The 25083-nt window shown below is 43.0% G+C and overlaps 1 protein-coding gene across 1 annotated transcript; it reads left to right on the top strand.

Moving 5' to 3' along the window:
* The first annotated feature begins 621 nt into the window (after positions 1-621).
* Positions 622-24945, top strand: arhgef19 (Rho guanine nucleotide exchange factor (GEF) 19). The gene is made up of 17 exons (XM_069694072.1): positions 622-959; positions 13993-14698; positions 14780-15271; positions 16969-17101; positions 17197-17282; positions 17389-17645; positions 18430-18590; positions 18703-18855; positions 19134-19263; positions 19441-19515; positions 19608-19697; positions 19790-19953; positions 20728-20886; positions 20984-21063; positions 21153-21257; positions 21344-21512; positions 22706-24945. The coding sequence occupies exons 2-16, from the start codon at positions 14014-14016 to the stop codon at positions 21496-21498; spliced, it is 2925 nt and encodes a 974-aa protein (XP_069550173.1). The 5' UTR covers positions 622-959; positions 13993-14013; the 3' UTR covers positions 21499-21512; positions 22706-24945.
* Positions 24946-25083: the final 138 nt, after the last annotated feature.

The raw sequence follows: 25083 nt of genomic DNA, 5'->3' as shown, positions 1-25083 counted from the left end.
GAAAGAGATGAGAGATTTCAAGCATGCCGTAGCAGCTTCTTTCTGTCACCATCTCACAGCCTGACATTTGGTGAAAGCTGCATGCAGGCGCTCACACACACACACACACACACACACACACACACACACACACACACAACACACACAGCCAGAGGCCTTTCTAGCGACGGAGCTGCACGCACAGTGTTGCCGATACATTTACAACGATTTTACAAGCAAATGTTCACTTTTGCACACGAGGATTTGTGCTCGTTTTAAATCTGTGTTTCAATGAACATCTCACACACTCAAACAGCACATGAACACACACACATTTCACTTTTACTGATAAAAGCAGACTCCACTATCATCACGCATGTTTACATGTACACACTTCCAAAAGAGGAGCAACATTTTCCTTTCCAGGTCTGTCTCCCTCTTCTCTCTTCGTCCCTTTCTGTCTCAAAGCAGGTGTTGAAATGAGACACTAAATAACTATTAGAGAGAGGGGGAGGAGAATGAGAGAAAATAAGAGAGCATTTCCCCAACAGTAGCAGAGAGGGAGAGAGAAGGAGAGAGAGCCAGGGAGGGAGGGAGGAGGGAGGGAGAGAGGGAGGGAAAAGAAGCGAGAGGGAAGGGAGAGCAGAGGAGCTTAGAGAGGGGATCTGCATTGTAAGTAGCTCTGAGAGCAGCAAGTGGTGACTGTGTTTTCAACCTGTTTTTGTTTTGTCTTTTTTCTGAGGAGGAGAAGAAGGAGAAGAATCGAGGAGACGAGAACAGTTTTGGAAAAGTCAGAGCTGTGTTTAAAAAAAAAAAAAAAAAAAAAAAGCTGAGAGAGGAAACGGGAGGAGAGAAGCCGGGAGGAACACAAGGCAGCAATGGATAGCAGAGTGGCTCAGTCTGACCCTGGGATGGCCTGGATTCACACACTGCTGCTGGCCACCATCCAGCACACAGACTAGGCTGCTAACGCCAGTGAGGTAAAGTACTAAACAAACACGCAAACAATAACTCAAATAACAAACCTGCACACACATTCCACCGTTTTCTTTTTTCCAATAACCTGTTTATTGGGTGAATTCTGCTGATGGGAGTGAAAGCTGAGCTGTGCTGTTTTGCCTGAGAGTGCAAGCTGTGCTTTGTGTTGTTGCACTTTGGGGAAAGTAGTGCTGTGCTGCTTGTCAACCGCATTTAACTGACAGCATATACCATGAAAACAAAGGTAGATAGTGTGTCTGTACAGGTGCAGAAAACAGGGTTATGAGACTCGTTGTCGGTTTGCTTGGACGGTCTGTTATTTCTACTAAAATCCGCAGTTTAAATAAAGTCATAAATCTGTGCATTTGTATTGTTAAATGTTAAATTTGACAGTTTTATCAATGTTGTCTCTTTCCTGTGAGGCAGCAAAGAGCCAAATATCCAGCTCAAGTAGATGCATCTATGCTGCCAGTGAGATTATGAGCTCTCTCTCTATTCATTTATTCTCTTGGAAGAAGTTGCTTCTTGTATCAATAATGTTTCCAGCAGCTCCCTAGGCAGTGCAAAGTGAGCTGAGCCTTAAATGTGATGGTTACAGTGCAGCAATGAGTCGCTGCAGAGCGGGGCAGGTAAGTGCATGTCTGGAATATGTTGGATGAGGGGTTGTTAAAAACTGTACATGGCTGAAACTTGGCACCCTGCTCACACACTCCGCTCAGCTCGCCTCCATGGGATATTTGAGCATAAAGACTCAAAACGCCTTGCGTGGCTGTGGCTTCAGTGTGTGTGTGTGTGTGTGTGTGTGTGTGTGTGTGTGTGTGTGTGTGTGTGTGTGTGTGTGTGTGTGTGTTTTTCTAAACATGCGAATGCTTGTATTAGTTAAGGCCTCTGTGTGTGTGTGAGCCTCCAGCTGGCCAAACTGTTGACACTGCTCCGTTTGGGATGTAAACATCAGCTCTGTGATGACACTCAACAGGCAGGTTATGATTTATAATACTATGGAAGCTGCTTCCTTCTTACCCGTGTGGCGATTGTGACCCACATCCAAAGCAGATTACCTCCCTGCAGGCTTATTCTCCTTCCATCAGACAGACGGTGAGCTGAGGTGATGGCTGCCTGTCTGCCTGCTGTCCTGATGACTCCGTGTATTGTCATGTGAGTCAACTGCTGCTGCTGCTGTGTGAGTGAATGGATAGTCTGGAGGTGCATATTTTGGCTGGAGCTCAATTAGATTGCTGTGGGTGTTGTCTGGATGATCTGATTTACTACGGTATGTCTGCCTTGAACACACCATCTGCACTCTGCACTCACTCATTCTGCTACATGGGGTAGATGTGTAGCAGCGCAGAGTATAAATCAGGACCTTGAACTGTTTTACTACACTTTATTGCAGGCTGGAGATCTCCAGCGTGATGGCAGTCATCTGATAATTACAACAATAATTAAGTCTTCACATCAGGGGAAAAACAAATTGATTGACAAACTTTCTTTAGGTGTGATTGAGTTTCTTGCCTGTAAGCAGACTTGTGTAGATTTGATTTCACTCTGCATGCCTGCTCACATCACACTCAATATAACTCAGCTCGGGAGCCCTCCCTCCTCCCACTTCCTCCTTCCCCCACTACTGTATGTCTGGAGAGCACCTGCCCCATCACCTGCAACTCAGACTATGGCTATCTCAGCATGTGTGTGCGTGCATGTGAAAAAGCGATCCGGGGTGCCACACCTCACCTTCATCCCACCTCTTACTTCCCTCACCTGCTCCGTCTAACCTGACATGCAAATGCTCCCTCTCTGCCTTATGAGGTTTACATTCAGGTGCACACGCAGACACACGCATGTTCAGCCGCTACCATTAACATGACTGCCTCTGCTGGGTTTTTCTGCACTGACCTCCTTGAAACCGACTGAAAGCACCCGCCACTCAGACATAAGTGACACTGATATCTCCGAGAGAATCAGTCACTTTCTTACCCTTCTGGCTCGTGGCCTAAATAGCAGCAGCCGTAATAGCCCATAATAGCAGCCCTTGCTCCTGCACGTGTACAGCTGAGTTTCTTTGTTTGTCTCCTGCCTTGGCTTAGTGGTCAATTTCAGAGGAATGAGCGTGCCGAGTCATCCAGGGAATGTGGAAAAGTGTCTCCGTGTGTCAGAGGGTCTCATCAGGGGGTAGGGCGCCTCAATATGTGGACATGAGCTTGTCTTCAAACCTGGCCTGTAAAACAGACCACCTACGGAGTTAAAAGTGTGTGTAGTCAGTTAATAATAATACAGTAATGCGATGGCTTTGATTTTTAAGTTGAAAAGTTTATTTTCTGAGACTACCAGGCAGCTCGAACCACCTGAAAGGATAAACTTTTCTCTTATTAGGTAGCGCAGTGCAAGCTCATTTATTTATTAGTTAATCTGCGTGTCAGAGAATATTTGGCTCCTGCATGAGGGTTAAAACAGACAGAATTTAGAAATCTGAGCCTGGGGCCATGTGTGCCGAGCACTGCCTTGACTCTGCTGCTGCACACCTGTCTACCACTGTAGCCCTCAGGTCATTTCCTATCCAGACTTGGCCAACACGATGCAGTTTGCGTTCCACATTTGTACTCATGCAGGATAATAAGTTTCTGTCTTTGGAGGCTTCTTCGCTGAAATTTTAGTTTTGTGGCCCTCTTTGCTCTTCTGAAGAAACAAACCAGGTGTTGTTCTCATGTTCAGCAGCAGCAGCAGCTCTTCCCCGAATTAAAGGCCATTCACCTCTCCCTCCAATTATCTCTCTAATCCTGCTGGTATTCACAGTTTGGCTTTGAATAGTTTATAGTTTTGGCTCCTGGCTAAAGAGGAATCATTTCTGGATGGTCATCTTGTTAGGTGTGCTCCACTTTTACCCCGATCATGTTTCAAAACAACGTATGGCTTGTCCATACCTGTCCAGATAATAAGAGCAAGAGGCGGGGTGAGGAGGAGGAAGTGTGTGTGTGTGTGTGTGTGTGTGTGTGTGTGTGTGTGTGTGTGTGTGTGTGTGTGCGTGGGTGTGTGGGTGGGGGCGGGGGGTGCTCCGCTGAGCAGAGAGGAAGAAAACAGCAAAGAAAAGAATGCGAGTGAACACAAGAGCAGGTGAATGCAGGAGATGTATCAGCAGTTCAATGTAAAGTAGGTCAGCCTCAGTGCCAAATGATCTGATCGGAATCAAAGCGCTCCGATAGACAGTTTGAGTCCAACAAACCCCGCCTCCTCCTACTCAGCATATTTACACCAGAACAATAAAACAAAATAAAATGAAAGCACAGCAGATACATGAATGGCACACCTTCCTTTTTCTGTTCCTCACTTACTGGAAAGCTTCTTGTGCTGAAGAAAATTATTTGAAAACAGATTAAAGGATAAAGTCCGACATTTTTGGATTGATAAATGTCTTAACATTTAAAGGATATGGTTGGTCATATTTAGTGTTACTGTCGGCAAAACCCATAAAAAACAACCAAATCCAACAATGGGTCAATCTGTCTCGCGATACTGTCCTATGTCTCTGTGCCTCTCAGCACCAAACCTATATTGGTTCCAATCAAAAAAAGCAGTGAGATGGTCTCTGTAGTTTTTAGCAAACAGTAATCATAAAAGAGTAAACAGTGCATTTGTTGGGGACTATTTTCAGCTGCGTATTTGTTGGTGGATGCACCGGCTCAAACAGGGCCCGTGTTTGTGGTAATGAAGACACATGTCAGCCAGTGTCCCAGTGAGGATCACTGATGTGTTTTAATCCTTTTTTGGAAAACAATTCAGCTCTTTGGTGCAGCAGAATATGTTTTGTTCGGAGTTGAATACATCAAAAAAACTTGTTAGGATCAGTTCATTCAGCTTTTTGATGGGACTGATCGACCAAAAGAAAGATGAACATTGTTTCGGTCAGGCAAAATTTCCAAAATATTTAGTTGTTTCAGCTTTTTAAATTTGAGGATTGACTGCTTTATATCTGCTTCATATCACTATAAATTAAAGGGAGTGTTCTGGGTTTTTTAGGTGGAGATGTATGAGGTACTTATAGAAAGTCAGAGTAGAATAATCATTTTGTTTGCCAGCGTTACATTTGGTACGTATGTAAGGGAACACACAGGACTTTCACCTCTGCATTTAACCCATCCATAGGCAGTGAACACACACACACACACACACACACACACACACACACACACACACACACACACACACACACACACACACACACACACACACACACACACACACACACACACACACACACACACACACAGAGACAGAGTAGTGGAAACTGCAGTGCCAAGAGCAGTTGGGGGTTAAGTGCCTTGCTTAAAGGAACTTTGGTCATGGATGTTTTTCCTCGGCTGGTACAAGGATTAAAACTGGCTACCCCTCAGCATGCCTCTCAACCTGCAGGCCACGGCTACCATTAAGTAGATTGGGAAAGCAGGCAGCTGAACCAGCATGGCAGCGGAGCAGTGGAGTCAGCAGCAAAATGTATTTTAGCTACCTAAAAAAAAAAGGAAACAATAATACCAGTTTAAAAGTATGCTATATTTCAAATATTTGCTCTGCTTCACCTTGTTGTCAGCTCTTTTCGATGGCACTACATTTTCTCAACCGTAGCACTTCCATATTCCTGCGCAGTGGTGCGCTGTGCTGCCAAGTGTGTTGTCTGACAGCGAGGTAAAGCAGTGATATTGTTCTAAACAAAGCAAACACTTAAACTGATATGGATGTTTTTAGGTGGGCCTGTTTTTGGGAAGATACATTTTGCTGCTGACCTTGCTTAGCTGCCATGCTACAGCTGCTTTCTTCTCCAAACTGGGGACCACTATCTACTAAACAACAACTATGGATACGTACCTCATAAAACCCCACTTCAAAAAATGTGAACTAGCCCAGTAAATATATTTGAGTTTTGATCTGTTGGTCGGACAAAAGGGGAATTTGAAGACATCACCGTCAGCTCAGGGAGACATTTGATGTGTATTTTCTAAAATATATACAAGTTGTGTTACCATACAGTTTATACTATATTTAACTAAGACGAATTCTTAAATCTATCAGTTTTAACTGTCCATATCTTCATGTAACCTGCCTGAACATCCTAAATCAGCAGTTTTTTTCTGAGAACCTGATGGCGTACTGATAACCATTGTCTGTCAGAAGGTGCTGATTATGAGATTTAGTGGATTTACTCCGTGTTGGATCTGCGGCTCTCAAATCTATTTGGCAGCTTTTGCGAGTTATGACAAAGCACAGGAGTTAGATCAGGTTATTTCCATACGTCTTGTCAATAGCCTCATTGTGTCTTCACTGTCCTGGCTTTGTGCACAAGCTTCATCTGCCTGCAGTTGTTATGGTGGGGTGATGGTGGTGGTTTTGGTGGGAGGGGGCGGCGAAAGGTGAAAGGTCCAGAAGTCTTGGCGTTTACGCGTGAGATGGTCGCCATTTTTTCAGGCTTTTAAGGCCAGAGGTTGCTGTTTGTCCGTTTGGGTTACTGGGGATCCCTCCGGGTGAGACACGGTTAGAGCAGGCCTCTCCACGTCTTGTCGCTTTCAATCAAAGGCTGATAGCTTCTCACACACAGACTCACACTCAGGTTTGTGCGCACATAGCTTTGTGCGGTGCTAAGCCAGGTTGTCAGCATGTGTCTTCATCGTGTCCCGGAAGGTCGTGGGGAAGTCGCCTGAGGCTTTAGAGAAGGATTAGGAGGACCCACACCATGAGTAAACATTCGGGGCGCCCTCCTCCGTAGCCTCCGGGGTGCTCACCTGTCTCAGTGGGTGGAGGTTGGAGGAGGAACGACCACCAAGGAACTCCCTGACCTGAACTCACTCAGCCATTCTCACACGACGGAGGCGTCTTTTCCCAGAAACAAAACCAAAAAAAGCACATCAGCACGTGACCTGGACATCTGGTGTGATTTCTCTGATTGGAATTCAAGTCTCGCTCAGCAGTTTGTTTTGATTGAGAGATTAAGATGCAACCCATTAAAATACCAAGAAGGCAGCGCCTGGTTTCCCAGGCAGGTTTTTACAGTGCACATTTGAAATGGTGCACAGAATATTCAGCTGATCGAAGTAGGTCAAACATCACCAAGAAGGACCGGAGAGTATATTTCAAGAAATAATGGAGAAACTTTAATATCAAAGAATGCAAGTAAACATGATACATTTTTCTATTTCCAAATATTCCAAACCAACATTATTTAACGGCAAAACATGCACAATATCTGAATTTTATCAACAAGTTCCCAATTGCCTGTAATTGTTTTTATGTCAACACATCATAATTTGCATTAAAACAAGACATAGTTTAGATTTGATGTTTATATTTTATAGTTCATCAGCAACTATAACTGCACATCACTGTTAATCATTCAGTTATTATCCCAACAGGATATTAATTTATATATAGTGTAGTGTTAAAAATGAGCACAAACACTTTATGATGCTTTATGACTTCAGGTCGACCAGTGCTGATGTTCCAGAAACTAGTTTGACTAAACACAGAGTCCAGTCGGGTGGTTTTCCCAGGAGTGACGTTGAGTGATGTCATGTCTTGTCTCGGCTCTTTAGTCTCCTGCTCCGCAATTAGTGGTATGATGTGACCGAGTTAAACTGCGATCTCACACACACACACGAGCTGCTCACACCACACTGTGAGGACACTCCAGTCTGTCTGACCAAACACACCAGACTCACGCTCACGAGGGAAAGTAAGTGTGTGTGTGTGTGTGTGTGTGTGTGTGTGTGTGTGTGTGTGTGTGTGTGTGTGTGTGTGTGTGTGTGTGTGTGTGTGTGTGTGTGTGTGTGTGTGTGTGTGTGTGTGTGTGTGTGTGTGTGTGTCTCTGTGTGTCTGTCTGTCTGTCTGTGTGTCTGTGATTTTGATCGACTTTCATCTGTGAGCAGCACAAACTGCATCATCATAGCAAAACCAAGTGCACAGTGTCCTGAAACTGTATCAAATATTTTGTATTAGATCCTGATGATCAGACTGAATTTGTTTTGTACATCCAGCCTGACATTATTTTCAGCTGATTTCTGTTTGGGGCTGGGTTTTCTTTAGCTGACAGCATTGTCAGGTGACACAAAGGTTGCGCTAAAGATATGAAATGTAATATATGAGTTGTTTACTCAAAGAGGTTTTTTTAGGCTCACTAATCCTTACCATAATTTCTGTCACTATTTTTCATGGATGTTGCTATTTCTCTTTCTCTGACGCGAGACGACTCAACCTCGCCCTTTTAATCCCATCATCTGTGACTGGCTGTTGTTTTTCCAACCAGCAGCATCAGCAAACACAAAGCCACGACTATTTTTTCAAATGTCCGGACCCAGATTATTTATACTGTATACGACCTTGATAGTATTTAAATTAATACTGGTGAACAAAGACTTTCTCCAATGCAACAAAAAAAAACCCAAAAAACCATTGTGTATTTTTGTGTAATTTTTCTGTCCTCCACAGTTTTTTTTTTGTTCCAGTATACTCACATGAACTTGGAAAAGTAGCATCAATGAAAGTGGAACCCCTCTATTTTGGCAGACTATTACTGGCCCCTATGGCCAAATAAAGGCAAAAATCAGATCAGTTTGTTCATATTTTAGTAGTAACAACCACCTAATTTCTAATTCCTAAGTAATATATGTTCTGTCAAAGCATGCCTGACAGAAAAAGTCTAAAATCAACATTTAAATTCATAACGGGTATAAAATGTGCACCTATTTTAATTTGTGGAAGTTGGGATTTTGTTGCCCAGTGCAAGATTGATTTAGTGTTTTTGTTCACTTTGTTGGCTTTATGGACTTTAAAGCTGATAATCAGAGTGCAAAGTAAGATGCATGCTTCGACAGGGGTGGTACTTAGTGTCCTAATTAATCATAGGTGTGTTTTAGGCGTAACATAAAGCGATCCAATCAGTGTCATCTGCTCCCGTTAAGAGCAATCCCATTGTGGATTGCTATTATAATGGTGGATTTGCCAAGTAGTTAGAAAGAAAGCTTCTATGCAGAGGAAACAGATCTACTTATGTGCAGATTAAACAGAGTGATGCACACAATAATAATCTGTCAAGTAAGCAGAGTGTCTGTGTGTTGTTCACCTTCCTATGGTTCATATTATATCATTATTATTATACTGTTTCTGCACCCTTAAAATAACAGTAAAATAGTGCACCATTGACTTAAGACCTGTTTTTTGTTGGTCCATTATGCAATCGCTTTCTGTTGCCTCAAGATATCAATGCACCAAGAATTCACCTGACCGTGCCACATTTTAAGACCAACACCCCTTGAGCAGTCAGATGGCCGCAAGTACATTTGCTATTTGAACAACGTGGGTGCTGGACAGAAAAATGACAACTGAACTGAACAAAGACACTTGTGTTCACTTGATGCCGCTTTGCGTCAGATGTAAGAAAGAGACCCTGGAAACTTTGTCTCATATCAAACAAGAAGAGGGCAAGTGACCTTTAACAGCTGGAAATATCTGTATAAGCAAAGACCACAGGCTGAGTTTTACCCTGGAAAACATCCATTGACAATCGCTGACAAAGTCCCAAACTGATTCCAGGACTAGAGGGACTATTTGAGGCTGCGGGTGAACACACATTTGGTTGCCCAGTAAGTATTTACAACCACAAATGTGGGAATGACTTAAAATAAATGACAGTTTCTGTGTTTGTGGTTGAATTAGTTCATTGTTAGTGTGAGTCTTTGCACACAAAACACAACCTGATGACCTGAGCAGGTTAGAAATGTATTCGAGACTCCCCTACTGGAGCATTTAGGGATTTTTTTTTTTTTTAGGTTGATTCTGTAGTTTAGGTGAGATTTAAGAAGTCAGAGCAGCTGACATGTTTAAGAATTAAATTATTGACAAAGATCAATAACAGTCAGACTTGTGGTGAATTTTTCTTGGAGGGGTTCATGTTGATGTTTGAATGACATGTTGATGAACTTGGAAGGAATGTCTAAGCCACTCACCTACATATCAGCCCTGTCAGCTACACACTGATGGATCTACAAATCATTCTCCCACCATTAAACGTGAAGTGCCTCGTGTACTGCTGTTACCATCAGATAGCGTTAGGAAAGTAAACGGTACACAAATGTGTCTTCACCTTCATAAACCATAAACAGCTCCAGCAATGAATCCATTTGTTTTAACACCCTCATCTCCCCCCTGGCAAACATCAAACAAACTTTAATTACGCGATTACACAACGCTCGGCTCCCTCGAAGAGCTGAATCAGCACTGGATTCATGCTCATATTTATGCGATACACTCCATTAAAGGATTATTCTGAGATCTTCAGAATGAAAAATATGACAATTGAAAACGCTCCTCGTGTGGCTGCTGGCATTAGAGGCACGTCAGAGTGCCATTCATTACCTTCTGTATGCAGACACGCCGTCTTAGAGCAGCCTGGTGAAATTACAGGGGGAAACACTGGCAGCAAAGTCCTTAACAGTCACAAATAACACCCTGCTATGACAAGGGAAATTACACGTCTTAGGAATTGAAATTTTAATAGCGTGATATAATTGTATCAGTGTGAGGAATGTACCGTACGTGGAATCGGATGCTTTCATGTCGTGATGAATGTGGTGGGGAGGCTCACTGTCAGTTTTTGGTATCTGAGGTTTTTGATCAAATGAGCAGATAACACATTTTCTACAAAGAGTGTGTTGATTTATGACGACTTGGCTGTTGGTGGAGGATTATGTGAACACTCATTCATTAGGACGGTGAGAGATATAGTTTTTTTTTTTTTTGTCTAGACATAAATACTTCATATTTGATCTCACATGAGAGCCTGTAGATAGAGGTGAGTTTAGATAATACTGAACATACATCAGGATTACATGCAAACACCAATAAGCTTGTGTCATCGTGCAGCAGTGGTCTGGATGTGTTTATATGGCTCAGTGGCTGCACTATATGAGTGGATCAGTATAAGCAGTTCCCACACCCTCTCAGGTGTCCTGTGCTCAGGGCAGCCTGGCCCGGGCACATACATAAAGGCTGCCTTTGTCTGCAGCCGGGAACAGGTAACCATTTGTGCCTGCACTACCCTGTGTGTGTGTGTGTGTGTGTGTGTGTGTGTGTGTGTGTGTGTGTGTGTGTGTGTGTGTGTGTGTGTGTGTGTGTGTGTGTGTGTGTGTGTGTGTGTGTGTGTGTGTGTGTGTGCGTGCATGCATGCATGCAAATGTGTGTGTGTATATGTGTTTAAGATAGAAACAGGGAAAGATAGGATTGACTGGCCTGCCCACCTTTGCCGCAAGACCAGGTGTCTTTTCAACGGCCTCATATTCACAGAGAGCAGCACATGTGGCTCAATACAAAGGAAGTAAACTATGATTTCCAGTCTGATTCTGTAACAAACAGCTTCAAAAACAAAGTCATACATTCAGGAGAAGCATTAATGTGTGCTTTTATCCTCTTAAAGGACACTAATTTAATACTATGAACTGTAAAGTAAAATACGTGTGTGTGTGTGTGTGTGTGTGTGTGTGTGTGTGTGTGTGTGTGAGAGAGAGAGAGAGAGAGAGAGAGAGAGAGAGAGAGAGAGAGAGTGAGTGAGTGTTGGTGTGAGAGTTCATGTAAAACAATACGAGGTATAAAAAGTTAACAATTAACATTCAACCTTCTCTGTGCCTCAGATTGCACACTAGGAATTCAGTGTTTTAAGAGTATGTTGTGGTTTACAGTAGCAAAATGACAAACTGAAGTTTGCTTAAAAATATCAACGTGCAGACAAAAAACACACCATTTCCAAGTGTATTTTTGGTAGATAATGTTATCCCACAATGCTGACAGGCCTTATTGTGATGTAACTTTGTAACACAAGCAATCACCAAGTAATTCGATTAAAAAGGAACAGCTGATTTAACCTTTTTCACAGAATGAGTGTGTTTGCTTGTTTCTTCACTTTCTTTCTGAACAAATAATAATAATAATAAAAAAAACATTTACACAGGGAAACAGTAACTAAAAAAAAACAAGCGACATTCACACAGGAAAACAGCTCTGAGAGTGGTTTGTTGTGGCCATGCCTGCACAGCTAATGAAGTTATGGCTGCTTGTTGTTTACTTTTATCTTGTTTTTTGCCAAAATATAACAACATTGATTATAGAGGTGCTGTTATCTACAGCTATTTGATTATTAAAGTACCATGAGATGAGATTAAATACAAAAGAATTGAAAAAAAAACTATTTTCCGCAGTGTGTATGAGTCTGTGTGAGTTGGATGTCGGTGTCGGCCCCATTCCTTCTACCAGGTGTTTAAAGCCACAAGTTGAGGATTACCTGCTCAGGAAGCAGCAGGGTGAGATGAGACAGAGCTCCGCTGGTCTGTGTTTAAAGAGCCTGTCAGGACGACCAACTTTATGACCCACTTCTGGGCTGAGACACAGAAGATTCAATCAGAGGAGACGCCTGCTGGTGAATGTAGATGAAGAAAGAGAACAGGCAGGTGATCGATGAGCACAGATCTCAGGTGAAAGGTGAGAGTGCTGAGGATGTGCTCTCTTCCTGCGTCTGTCCTTCTCTTGTGGTGTGTGTGTGTGTGTGTGTGTGTGTGTGTGTGTGTGTGTGTGTGTGTGTGTGTGTGTGTGTGTGTGTGTGTGTGTGTGTGTGTAGATGCTAAGTACAGGGGCTGAAAGCTGCATGTAGAGAGGTCTTTAATTAGAGCAGGAAGACACAGCTCAGGAGACACACTAGACCAGACTTAACTGTGTGTGTGTGTGTGTGTGTGTGTGTGTGTGTGTGTGTGTGTGTGTGTGTGTGTGTGTGTGTGTGTGTGTGTGTGTGTGTGTGTGTGTGTGTGTGTGTGTGTGTGTCGTGTGTGTGTGTGTGGGGGGGGCTGCATAAATCCCGCACCTGTGCAGAAGCCGTTTTAGAAAGTCATGTTGATGCTCCCTCCACCACTTTAACAAGCAGTTTATTAAACATACGTGACACTGACTGCCGTTCATTACAACTGAACGCTGTAACACTCCATCGAGTCGCTGGAATCCTCTGGTGACACTCAGCCAGGCTGCAAACCCCGACTTAAACCCAGCTGACTGTTTGATTGGAGGAGGAGTGGATGTTTACTCTTTTGTTTGTTTTAGATATTTGCATAGAAATCACCGGTTCTGAAATCCATTTTTGTCCACATGGCAATTAAGTTCTTGTCAATGATAAACAGAAAACCAATATTTTAACATATTTATGTTATTAGTTAAAAATAATTGACCTATTGTGAAGGACCTGTAATTTTTATATATCACCATATATTTTTCACAGATTATTATTGCAGTAAAGCGTAGGGCTTTGTTTTGTGGACAAAATCAATTATCGCCTTATTTTTGACCAATACCTTGATATCAAGTTTGAAACGATTACAGTTTTTGTTAATAATCATCAGTAATATGGATATCATGACTAAGTGGGTGAAGACGAATAATTTAACAACTACAACAGTCTGGTAAGTTCAGTAAAATGACATCACTGTAATGTTATGCAGCCTTCAAAACCAGGAAGAGACAACAATTATGCCATATCACCATATTACAATATCCAAAATTGAAGATGATGTCAAGTCTCACAACACAATATGATAAAATATCGATAATCGTCCAAGTTTGATCCACTTGGGTGATTGCATTGATTGCATACTGCACTGATAACTTCGGTCCATTCATTTCACTCCCACAGGTAGTTTAAGTGAGTGAATCTTAAATAGATGATTTTAAATCATTTTCTCCAGCTGCTTACATGTGTGTATATCCCTGAACTATGAAGCCTGCAGTCTGTCTGTGTTTTTCTGAATTTAAAAATGAAAAATATGATTAAATATTGTGGTTAAGGTAAAGATTTTTGTGGAAGCCATCTTCCCCTCACCAATAACTTCCATGCAGTCCATTATGATTTAAAAATATTAATAAGACAATAAATGGAAACATTTAACAAAGCCTGTGTAACTTAACTTCCAGCATTTCCTTTTGAATGAAGCCTTAATAAAGCATTCTGTTTCCTCTCTGCTTCTGCAGCTCCCATGTGCCCACTCAGCCATGCTCCCTGGATATGGATTCTCACCTTTCCCTGATTTCCAGCCCCACCTTCACGCCCTTCGCTACCGAGGAGAGAGTCCCAGCATGTGGATCCCGGGCTCAGGAGAGTCCCAGGCTCTGAGCGAGGCCCAGGAGGACAGGCCTCTCCTCCATCCCTGCCACCACAAGCACGTCGCCGTGTGCCAGCAGGAGACTTTGGCTTTTATTGAGCTGCAACCTCCAGCGACGCCTAAACTGAACGGTTTTGGCTCTCAGAGGCCGACAGACGCACACTGCACAACACACACTCAGCCACTGAATGGCTACAAACACACACTAAATGAACTGAATGACATGCAGAACAGCTGCCACAGGACAGACAGTGAACACGAAATAAATCTGAATTTGAACTCTCAAACACATGCGGAGAGTGACGGAGAGCTTGAATGCCAAAATGTCATCCGGACCTCTGTTCAGGAGCAGAGTGAGAAGCCCCGAACCATCACAACAGTGTGCCGTCCTCTCCACGCAGCTCTCAGCCTCCCTCTGTCGTTACCGCTGTGCTCCCTATACACAAACAGAGACTCCTGGGAGCCTCAGTTAACTCGTTCCCCATCCTCACCTGAGTGCCCCGGGTTCCAGAGCCCAGACTCCTGCCAGCCTCAGAGGAGAACATCCCAGGGTTCGCTGAAAGAGAAGTCCATCCGTGAGTCTGCAGCTTTTTTTTCACTGCTCACAAAGTTGACAAAGCTTCTTCATCTAATCAAGTTATTTTCTTGTCCTACAGGGCGAAAAATGCAGGTTTACTCCCCTGACAGCCTGAGTGATGAATCCCTCAGCAGCCCGATCCTGGACCCAGACTACATCTTTCCTGGACCCTTTGCCTCTTTCCTTGAGGAGGACCTGAGCGGATTATCTTCCCTGGAGGCCGTTTCAACTCCTTCATCCACAGATGTAGCTGCAGATCTGCCAAACCTCAGTCAGGATGATATTTTCAATCTACCAGCAGAACCTCTGCAGATAGTAGAGGACCTGATACCTACAGTGGGGGAGGAAAGCGGGAGTGTAGAGACGTCCAGCACCACAGGAGGGAGCTTTTTGTCCCGGGGCCGACAAGGGGACCAAGAACGGCGGCGCTTCTCGGCCTCGGAGCTGATATCGAGGCTGCAGCTGTCTCAGAGGAAGAACTCCTTCACCCTGAAGCTGGGGAAGTCGCTGTCCGCTCGGGTCGCCTCCAGGGACAGACAGAGCTCCAGCGGCCTCAGCTCCAACCCCGACTGTGAGTAGACCACAGAGGCAGCACCTCATTGTAAGGTAGACCAAAACAGCCCGGTGGGTAATAACAGGTGAAGGTGACTTACTAGAGGAAGGAAACATCATTCTTCCAAAAGATATTTCCTTGTTTGTTGTGTTAATAATGATATCAAACTGGACAGGTGTTCAGTCAGGTGAGATCTGTCTCCTGTGAAGGCCTTAGGATATGATTCACTTTATTTTCATACTCATCAAACCACTCAGTGACCCCTCATATCTTGTACCGAAGCATCTGTATTTCACTTCAGTTTAATTCAATTTTATCTATATAGCACCAAATCACAACACAACAGGTTATTTCAGAGCACTTAACACAGTGAAGTCTTTACAACAGAACTTTAAATTTTACAGAGGAACCCAATAATCCCCACCGAAGTGACTGGGAGGAAAAAAAACTCCCTTTTAACAGGAAGAAAAATCTCCGGCAGAACCGGGCTCAGAGGTGGACGGCCATCTGCCTCGACGGGTACGGATGAGGTAGAGAGCAGAGAGAGAAAAGGACAGCATAGAGATCCAAGACATGAACTGTATAGAGAGGCAACAAACAATAAGAAAAAACTATTGGTGAGAGAAAGCATGACGTTGATTCGATGTTTTGGTACCATATGCATAGAGAGTGAAAGAGAGAAAGGAAAGGAGCTCAGTGCATCAGATGAGGTTCCCCAGCAGCCTGTAACAGCATAACTACAGGATAGTTCAAGGTCATCTGAGCCAGTCCTGCTGTCTTTATTTATTAATTCAAGCACTTTATTCCTTTAATTTGTCACTAATCTGTGGGTTGGATAAGAGAACGAGCGATGACCTTGTTGTGGTCACTGCTGTCAATATGTGAGATCATAATGCTTTAATATGGTGCTGAAATAATTATTCTATTAGTAGAATGACAGAAAATGTATGAAAAACATTTTCGTGAATCGACTAATTGAGAAATAAGATAAACATTTGCTGTTGTGAAAAAATGCTCGAGCAATAAAAAGTAAGTAATAGTTATCTGCAGCTCTTCACACAATAATTTATATGTTTGGTAGATTGATGCACAAACAGTTTAACTGTCATCGAAGAGCCTCACAGCTGAGGCTGACTCGAGCACATCAAACACTGTGACATCACTCATTGGTTTATGAACTGCCCTTTTGAAGCCTCCACTCTGGCATGAAGGCCGTTGCCATCTTGGGTTTCTTTGAAACCAGAAGTGACCATATTTAGACGAGCTAGGTAGGACGAAGAGTGAGAACCTGAGGACCCTATGCCCTGCCCACCTATATCAGCAAGCTCAAACCAGGCACGCCCCTGAACATACCTCTATTTGACACCTAATATCTGATTAATCATGGAGTTACTTTCAAACGGACTAACTGATCAGAAGGAGTGAATTTAGCAAAGGACACTTTGACTATTGGAAAAAATGTATAGATATCATGAGAGATGTGAACTGTTTTTGAATGGTAGTCTATTGGAGCCAGAGGTTTTTGGAGCCAGCCCCTAGTGGCCCTCAGAGGTATTGCACTTTAAGGCACTTCCACATTACTTTTACATTTCAGAGACACTCTACGACCCCAAAACATCCAGATAAGTTCAAACTGAGAGTATCTCCTCATGAATCTTAAACACATGAGATTACTTGACCTGACATATGCACCGTCTGCTTTTTATTCTCTTTAGATAAGTCCAACTCCAGGCACCGCAGCTCAGGAGGCTCTAGTGACAGCGCCCCCCAGAGTCCGGTAGGACCGGCGCCTCCACTGCCCAGCAGCGACAATGGGATGCATTTGCATCGGTGGAGCACAAAACTCGGGTAAGCTGTAACTGGTCGTACAGAAAATATCTCTACACAGAACCTGTAAATATTGATCGACATTTTACTGATGTAATTTCAAACTTTTTTCACAGAATGCGAAAGAAATCCGTGGAGGAGGACTTGGGAACACTTCCACCTGTTCCCAGTTCGAATCGACTGTCAAGGTTTTTGCCAAGTTGTAAGTTTTTCCATTTATACCATTCATTTATTATACCTTCTATATCAAGTCTTCCTTGTATTTTCCTGGAGCAGCCTTTATAACTGTTAACATTTTGATTGTGCAGCGATTCTGTACCAGGAGTACAGCGACGTGGCCATCAACAGAGAGATCCAGAGGCAGCAGGGGAAAGAGCCGGGCCCAGAGGAGGAGGGGCTCCGGGATGAAGGGTCAGATGGGACCCCGTCTCCATCCAATCTGTCTCCATCCAGCTCCTTTCGTTCCTCTCGAGGCTCTGCTTTTGCGCTGTGGCAGGACATACCTGACGTTCGGACCAGCGGTCAGCTCGACTACTTCAGCAACGAGGAAAGAAAACTACAGGAGGTGAACAAGATATGAACTGACTCTTCATTTCAAGATTTATCAAATAATAATAGAAAATTGTCCAACCTGGTATCACGCCAACGGTTGTAATACACCTGTACACCAATACAAAGTCCTGGGTTTGACCTAACCACCCACCCAGATCCTGACCACCTACCTGCTTAGGCCTCAGCACTTTTGTACTTCATCACATGTTCTCCTTCTTCATCCCTGGTCATAAATGCGTGTACTTTTGATATTGATACCATTGATTAGGGGCTCGACTGCGTAGTTAAATAAGAGCATGTGTGGAAAGCTTCATTAAAAGGTAGTGACAGTCTATTTAGCCTAGTTCAAAATAGATATTGCAGGGGGAATGAAAGAGTTTTTGTAAGTTCTCTATTTGGCCAGAGGTGCTTTGAAGGGGCTGCCTGATGAGAGTAGCTTAAAGGAGTGCTGAAGGGGTGTGAAGGGCACTTAGTGATGGAGTCTTTCTTTTTACTGCATGACTTTGAAGGCCAAAGTTAGAGATCAAATGATGCAGGAGATTTTGGTCGCACAGAGATTTATTTTCGCTTTTTTGCTGTGAAGAAGTTGTACCAGAATGCAGTGTTGAATGTGAAGATTGATTTGATGAGTGAACAGTACACTGCTGTTAAAATGTGCTGCCTGATCTTAAAACCGTTCAGCCTCCCCAGAAGACACATGCGCTGGTGGGCCTTTGTGTCTGCATGTTGGTGGATTCTCTGGTTTACTGCTACAGCTCTTCATGAAGTTGAAATCCTGCATCTTTTTCAACAAACAGGCAAAGTTTGAGCTGGTGACGTCAGAGGCCTCGTACATCCGTAGCTTGACGATCGCGGTGGACCACTTCATGCTGTCTCAGGAGCTCGCAGAGTGTCTCGGCGCTCAGGACAAGCAGTGGCTCTTCTCCAAGCTGCCTGAAGTCAAAGATGTCAGTGAGAGGTGAAATAACATGCAGACGATGAACCTCTGTTGCCTTCAAGTGTGTGTTTCCACATCTCAGCTGTCATGTCTCCCTCTCTGAGTGGATTCTCTCTCCACGTGTGGTCCGTAGGTTTCTTCAGGATCTGGAGCATCGGTTGGAGGAAGACATTCTCCGTTTTGATGTGTGCGACATTGTCCTGGATCACTGCCCGGCTCTGCGAAGGGTTTATTTACCTTATGTAACCAACCAGGCGTACCAGGAGCAGACATACCAGCGTCTGCTGTGAGTAATAGTTTTTACTGTATGTAGAATATTTCAGCTGTGGGAGGTCCGTGTGTGCATGTATGTAAAGTAACTGACATTCATGACTGTGGTGATAAGGCCCAATTGTTTTGTGCTGGATGTCCATAATTTCCTCCGAGGGTGTTCAGGTGTTATTTGACACCTGCATGACTGAACTTGCTGAACATTTTTTTTTTTTCTCGGGGCTATAGGCATGCTGGAATTTTCATGTACTTTCACTAAAAGTCATAAAAATGTTTCTCTAAATGTCCTGTCAGGCACGAAAACCCTCGTTTCCCAAGCATCCTGGCTCGCTTGGAGGAGGACCCCGTCTGCCAAAGACTTCCTCTGACCTCTTTTCTAATCCTCCCGTTTCAGAGGATCACACGACTTAAAATGCTGGTGGAGGTACAAACACTCGCTGCACAGTTCATGTTCACACTTGAAACCTCATCACACAGAACTGTAAATGAAGTAGTTTTGGGACTGGCTAAGCAATTTGCCTTTTTTTCCCCCCTCGAACACCACGTGACAAAAGTATTGTTTACTCTTTGCTGCGTCTTCAAAACTGTCTTTGCTTTTCAGAATATCTTAAAGAGGACGACACCAGGCTCTCGAGATGAGGACACCGCAACGAAAGCTTTCAATGAGCTAAAAAAGGTGGTTATCTTTCCTAATAAGCACTTGGATGAGGACCAGTATTATCACCGGTTAGGCACAGCAGTAATGACCGTTGGTTTGTATCATCTTAGATCATCAAAGAATGTAACTCCAGTGTGCAGTCAATGAAGAGGATGGAGGAGCTCATCCACCTCAACAAGAAAATTAACTTTGAGGGCAAAGTGAGTGAAATGTTCTTATTGTCTTTCACTCTTTTGTGACAGGGTTCACTTTCCTTTTTGTCTTCATCATAACGGACTTCGTTCCTTTGCAGATCTTTCCTCTGATCTCTCAGTCCCGCTGGCTGGTGAAACACGGTGAACTCCTGGAGGTGGACACTCAGACGATGAGTATTTCTGGATCAAAGCTCAAGTTACCCACCAAGCCTGTGTACCTCCACCTGTTCAATGACTGTCTGCTGCTGTCCAGGAGGAAGGAGTGAGTGATAAACAAAGATGAACAAAGAGCTGACATATCATGACATATGACAAAGGATTTTTTTTTTAAACATGTTTTCCAAAGTCAAATTCAATCACAGTAATGATTTCTCTTCATGCTGTCTGCGAAGTGTTCCCTCCAAACTCCGCAACAAATTTGACAAAAGCTACAGCGACGTTTGCAAGCTAGTTCAGGCAGTTGACTCGAGCTGCTCCGCTCATGTGACTTGCCTCAGACTTCATAATCATCTAAACATACACATTCTCAATTTGGTGGTCAATTTAAGAAGCAAAAATGTGCCATGTCTCCTCTTTGCCTGCCCTGCGTCAGTACCGCTGCCTGTACCGACAGTCCCACAACCACCCCAGCATCTACCCGCATGCTCTAGGGGGGTTGAAGATACTCCTCAGTCACTCCCCAACTTCTCTGTGTAATCACTTCTGCCTGGAATGATGAGGCCGGATCTGGACAAATTTCAACCTGACAAAATACAACTTTTCAACAACAACTTTACAACATGAGTATTATACTGAAAGAATAGAGAAGTAAGATGAGAAGAATGAGCCTTAGCCAGCCACTGAGATTAATTGTGCAGAGAGCAACACAGACTGCACCAGGTTTCACCAAGATTCCCTCATTTGTCTGCAAACACAAACTTATTCCATCAGAATAAGTGACTTTAAACATTTACTATCTGGTAACGATTGTGAATTATTTCAATGTGTACAGTTTGCTAATGATCTCGACAGTAAAACGACATCTTTTTGTTTGCAGTACGTGGAAGTTCATGGTGTTCGTGCATGCCAAGATAGGAGAGCTGAAAGTGAAGGATCTCAGTCAGAAGCTGCAGAACATCTCCGGCTTCATCTTCCACCTGCAGCTGTGTGAAGGCCAACAGCTGAAACACCAGATCCTGTTAAAATCTCACACTGAGTGAGTAAATGTCACTTTGTCCAAAACATTCGTCAGCAGCCATTTTGATGCTTCAGGTTGTTTCTAACCGCCTTAATTGGCTTTGTTGTCGTCCAAGGAGTGGGAAGCAGAGATGGATCACAGCGATGTTTCCATCTGATCCACGAGAAGACATCGAGCAGGCCAGTGAAAATGACGGTCAGTAGAGATTTTCAGGTGCATCATAAATCAGTGTAGACCTTTGGAATCTTCAAAGTCATCCTTTTATTTTTGTCTTTTACTTTTAGATATATCCCAGGTTCAGTGCATCAAAAGCTATCAAGCCCAGGAGCACGACGAATTAACGCTGGAGAAGGCCGACATTCTTCATGCTAAGACCATCACAAGTGATGGTAAGAAATACTCCAACGTAACCTACATGTGTCCACACTGTGAAAGCTGTTGTGTATGATGTCTAAGGGATGCTGTGTGTCACCAGGCTGGGTGGAAGGCATCAGACTGTCGGACGGGGAGCGGGGCTGGTTCCCCAAAACCTACGTGGAGGAAATCACAAGTCGCAGCGCGCGCCTCCGAAACCTCCGAGAAAATATCCGCATCAAATGTGTCACGCAGAAACTGAAGGGAAACGACTGACTCGTGTGTCAAAGGTGCATTTCAGTTGTTACGTTTTTAAGCTTCTGGATGATTGTTTTAATTTTAGATGGATGTGGGGCCAACATATAGTGTGCAGGTGCTAAAAGAAGCCGAGCGTTCTTTGTATCACAGTTTCCTTTAGCATGTCAGCTTTGAATGTAGTTTTCAAATGAGAGTGCCAAGCTTTTAATGCTCTTTTTTTTCTTTTTCTTTTTTTTTAAGCTTAAAAGGCTTTTATTTGATAAGAATCTGTTGACAAAAGTTCCCATCAGGACATTCTGCCACACTGAAGTTTGTAGGAGTTTCTTTCTGCATGCTTTCTGCATTTCAATTCCACTTTAAAGTCATTTCCAAGCATCTTTAATGTGGTAAACATACATGCACATCTATCAGCACAGGTTAGTCAATGTAAATACATCCAACAGTACTAATGTACATTACAGAGAAGAGGGATGCAGCCAGCTCAAAGTAAACGTTTCATTCGTCTCAGTCAAACTGAGCTCTGAGGTTCAACACATTCATTCTTGTAAACATAGAAAGATGCTTCAGAGATGCATCAACAGATCCGGCTGGCTTTACTTCACGCAGGCGGATGACATGTTTCCCTGTTACTTTATGTGATATTCAACAAAAATGTGCAGCAGTGATGAGAAGAAATGATCGACTGATATGAATTTTTTTGTTTGTTTTAATTTGTCAAACTGTGCTTCATGTTTTTCTATCCACAAGTTCAGAGAAGTGAGTTTGGTGCAACATGCATGCCTCTTTATTTGAGGGGACACATAATGCCCGGGTTTAAATAAACAATTGGTCTGAACATACTTTAAATATGTATTTTTATTGTCAACAAACTCCATGAAAAGACCAACCTAACCTTTTGTTCAGAATCTATTATTAAAATCTAAAGTCAGGGAGTCACACTGTTGCACAGAGTGACATGTTCCTTCATTACCTGTGACATGGTTATTTTGAGTCCCACTCACACTGTCCTCCTGCTGTAAATATTGACTCCAGCTCCAAATGTGTTAATCTGCTGAAAATAGTCCCCAACAAATGCACTGTTTACTCCTGTTGAGTCACACTTGCTAAAAAACAACAACCTGCAGTGTAAATCTTTGGAGAAAATGTGTGAGCCTTTTTTTCTTTTTTTTTTTTTAAATGAAACTATGTGCTTGTCTGTTCTTTTTTTATTTTTATTTTTTTAAAGGTTGACGCCCCTCGGTAGGAACAAATGGTGCTCGAGGCTGAAATACACCGACAAGGAAGATTGGACAATTAAGAAATTGAATGGCATATTTTAGGCGTTGGTCTTTTGATTATGTTGACTGTAAAGAAAAAACAACACTTTGTAATGTTTAAAGGGGTGATATGTAAAATTTGTAGATGAAACTAGGAAAAGGAACAAAAATTAACACCGACATCTTTGTGTTAGAGAGACATCCAACATGCTAACAGCATGTCCTGTCTTGTAATATCACTTAGTACAACAAGAGGTGATAGTGAGACACTGCAGTGACCTTTCAAAGAAGAAAATATCGAAGTTCCCCTTGCAAAAAGTCAAAAACCTTTATTCAGATGTTATTTCATGGTGAAATTGTAAAAACAAGGAGAATGCCCAAACATGTTAAAACTGAATTGGGTTACAACCAATATGTAGCGGCACAAACAACCTTCTTCGGGATGAAACCCTCAGCATACAATCTTTCTTATATTGCCTTGGACCTCATCTTCTTCTTGAACTTTTAGTGTTCCCTACAGAAGAGCTGGCCTGGTGTGAACCCGACCCAATTTCACTGCGGGATTATATGGGTCTGGGAACCCTCCATAAGTAATTATGTGTCGTCCTTTCATCCCACTGGGCGTGGTCCTCAGGTTAATTTGAACCAATCAGCTCGCACCATAACCGACCACCACTCTGCCACCGCTGCAACTACCTACCGTGTCCACCAGAGGTTGTTTTTTTTCCGAGCACAGCGTATTTTAAAAGTTAATAAACGGCAGCAGCGTGACGAGGTGCTGATCGTTAATTTTGCGCTGATTGCTGAATGTTCATAGTTTTTCCCGGGTCACTGACAGTTCACAGAGAGTTGTACTCGACACTGTCATCAGCTGTCCAATCACAATGAAGGAGGAGCGGGACTAAGGCAGTTAACCAGACACTGTTCACTGATTGGTCCGCCCTTCAGAGTGGCTGTGAAAACGTTAATACGATCCGAGTTCCAGACTGTATTAACAGGGAAGAAAAACTGCAGCTGCGAGCGACAGTCGGTGCTGCCAGCCAAAGAGCACCATCATCACACTAGTTTGAACTTGTGAGCACTTCAGACCTCTTGTGGTAATATTCTAACATCTTTTCACAATAAATCAAAGGATAAACTCGATGACGGCTGAAACTCTTGGCAAAATAAAAGCAGAACAAGAGGTAAGGTAGACAGCTGTTGGCGGACAAAGGAATGAAGTTTGATGAATTTCTTCTAGACTGTTGAGTTAACTGTTAACGCTAATGCCCATGTCATGAGAGCAGATAACTGTATAACATCAGGGATGAAGGCAATGTACTGACCATACACCATATGGGGACAAATCCCATTGGATCGCCGCAGCAGTGTCTGCCCTCATATTCTCACCCTCACTCCTCCTGCCTAAAACTAGCCAACACTGTTGGTAACAGAATCTGATGGGTCACAGATAACTGTGACACACAACTGAGACCAAACTGCCTGGATGCTACACCGACTCACTATCGCCCCCCTAATGTGTTAAGTGGTATTACAAGATAAGACCAGGAAATGGACGAAGGTACCAAATTCCCGTTGGGAGGCGTTTACATGAACCACCTGAGTGGTAAATGTGCCACTTCAGCTTCACATACACAAACTTTCAAACTTTTGTTCCAGTTTAGCACCAGTTGAATAAAATCTAGACATTATGTTATCACATCAATAAATACAGAATGAAACAACACCGTCACACACTAAGCACTAACTTACATTCAGGTCTACATCCTCCACATTGTTCCCCTTGAGTGTCAATTGGCCGATAGCGCAGTATGACTGAGCTGAGACCTGTTGTTAATGGACCACTATAATCAACATTCAGATGTAAACTCCTCCAGTGGCACATGAAATGTTTATAACCTGCTGTTTTCTACATCCGCCGTGTTAGTTGTAATTTAAATGGTTGCTGGTGCAGCGTGTGTATTTATACTCCTCTAGCTGGTTGTTCTCTAAGGAGATTCTGATGTAAATGTATTTTACTGTAGATGGCTTCATGTATAAAGAGTAGAACATGGTTCCTTTACTTTTCTGACTGTAATTTATATGATTTGACAAATGCTTTCCATAACTTTGCAGCTGGTTTCATTTCTAATTTCACAAAAATACTGTAATACACTGGATTTCTGCACACTACTGTAAATGTTTAACCACTGAAATATATACAGATACATTTTGCCGTGTGGAATTAATGACTCTAGATTTTTTTTAAAAGCTTTTATTGTGAAAAACATGATGTTAACGCTACGTACAGGTATGTACAGGTTCTGCAGGTCTATTTTTCTTACAGAGCTATCGTGTCTACATCTAA

This window comes from Brachyistius frenatus, unplaced genomic scaffold, assembly GCF_029030835.1.
Source record: "Brachyistius frenatus isolate BFR_SWC_R1_liver_20210118 unplaced genomic scaffold, ASM2903083v1 Contig_16, whole genome shotgun sequence".
In the NCBI taxonomy this organism is placed as follows: Eukaryota; Metazoa; Chordata; class Actinopteri; family Embiotocidae; genus Brachyistius; species Brachyistius frenatus.
This window is presented reverse-complemented; position numbering and strand designations above follow the sequence as displayed.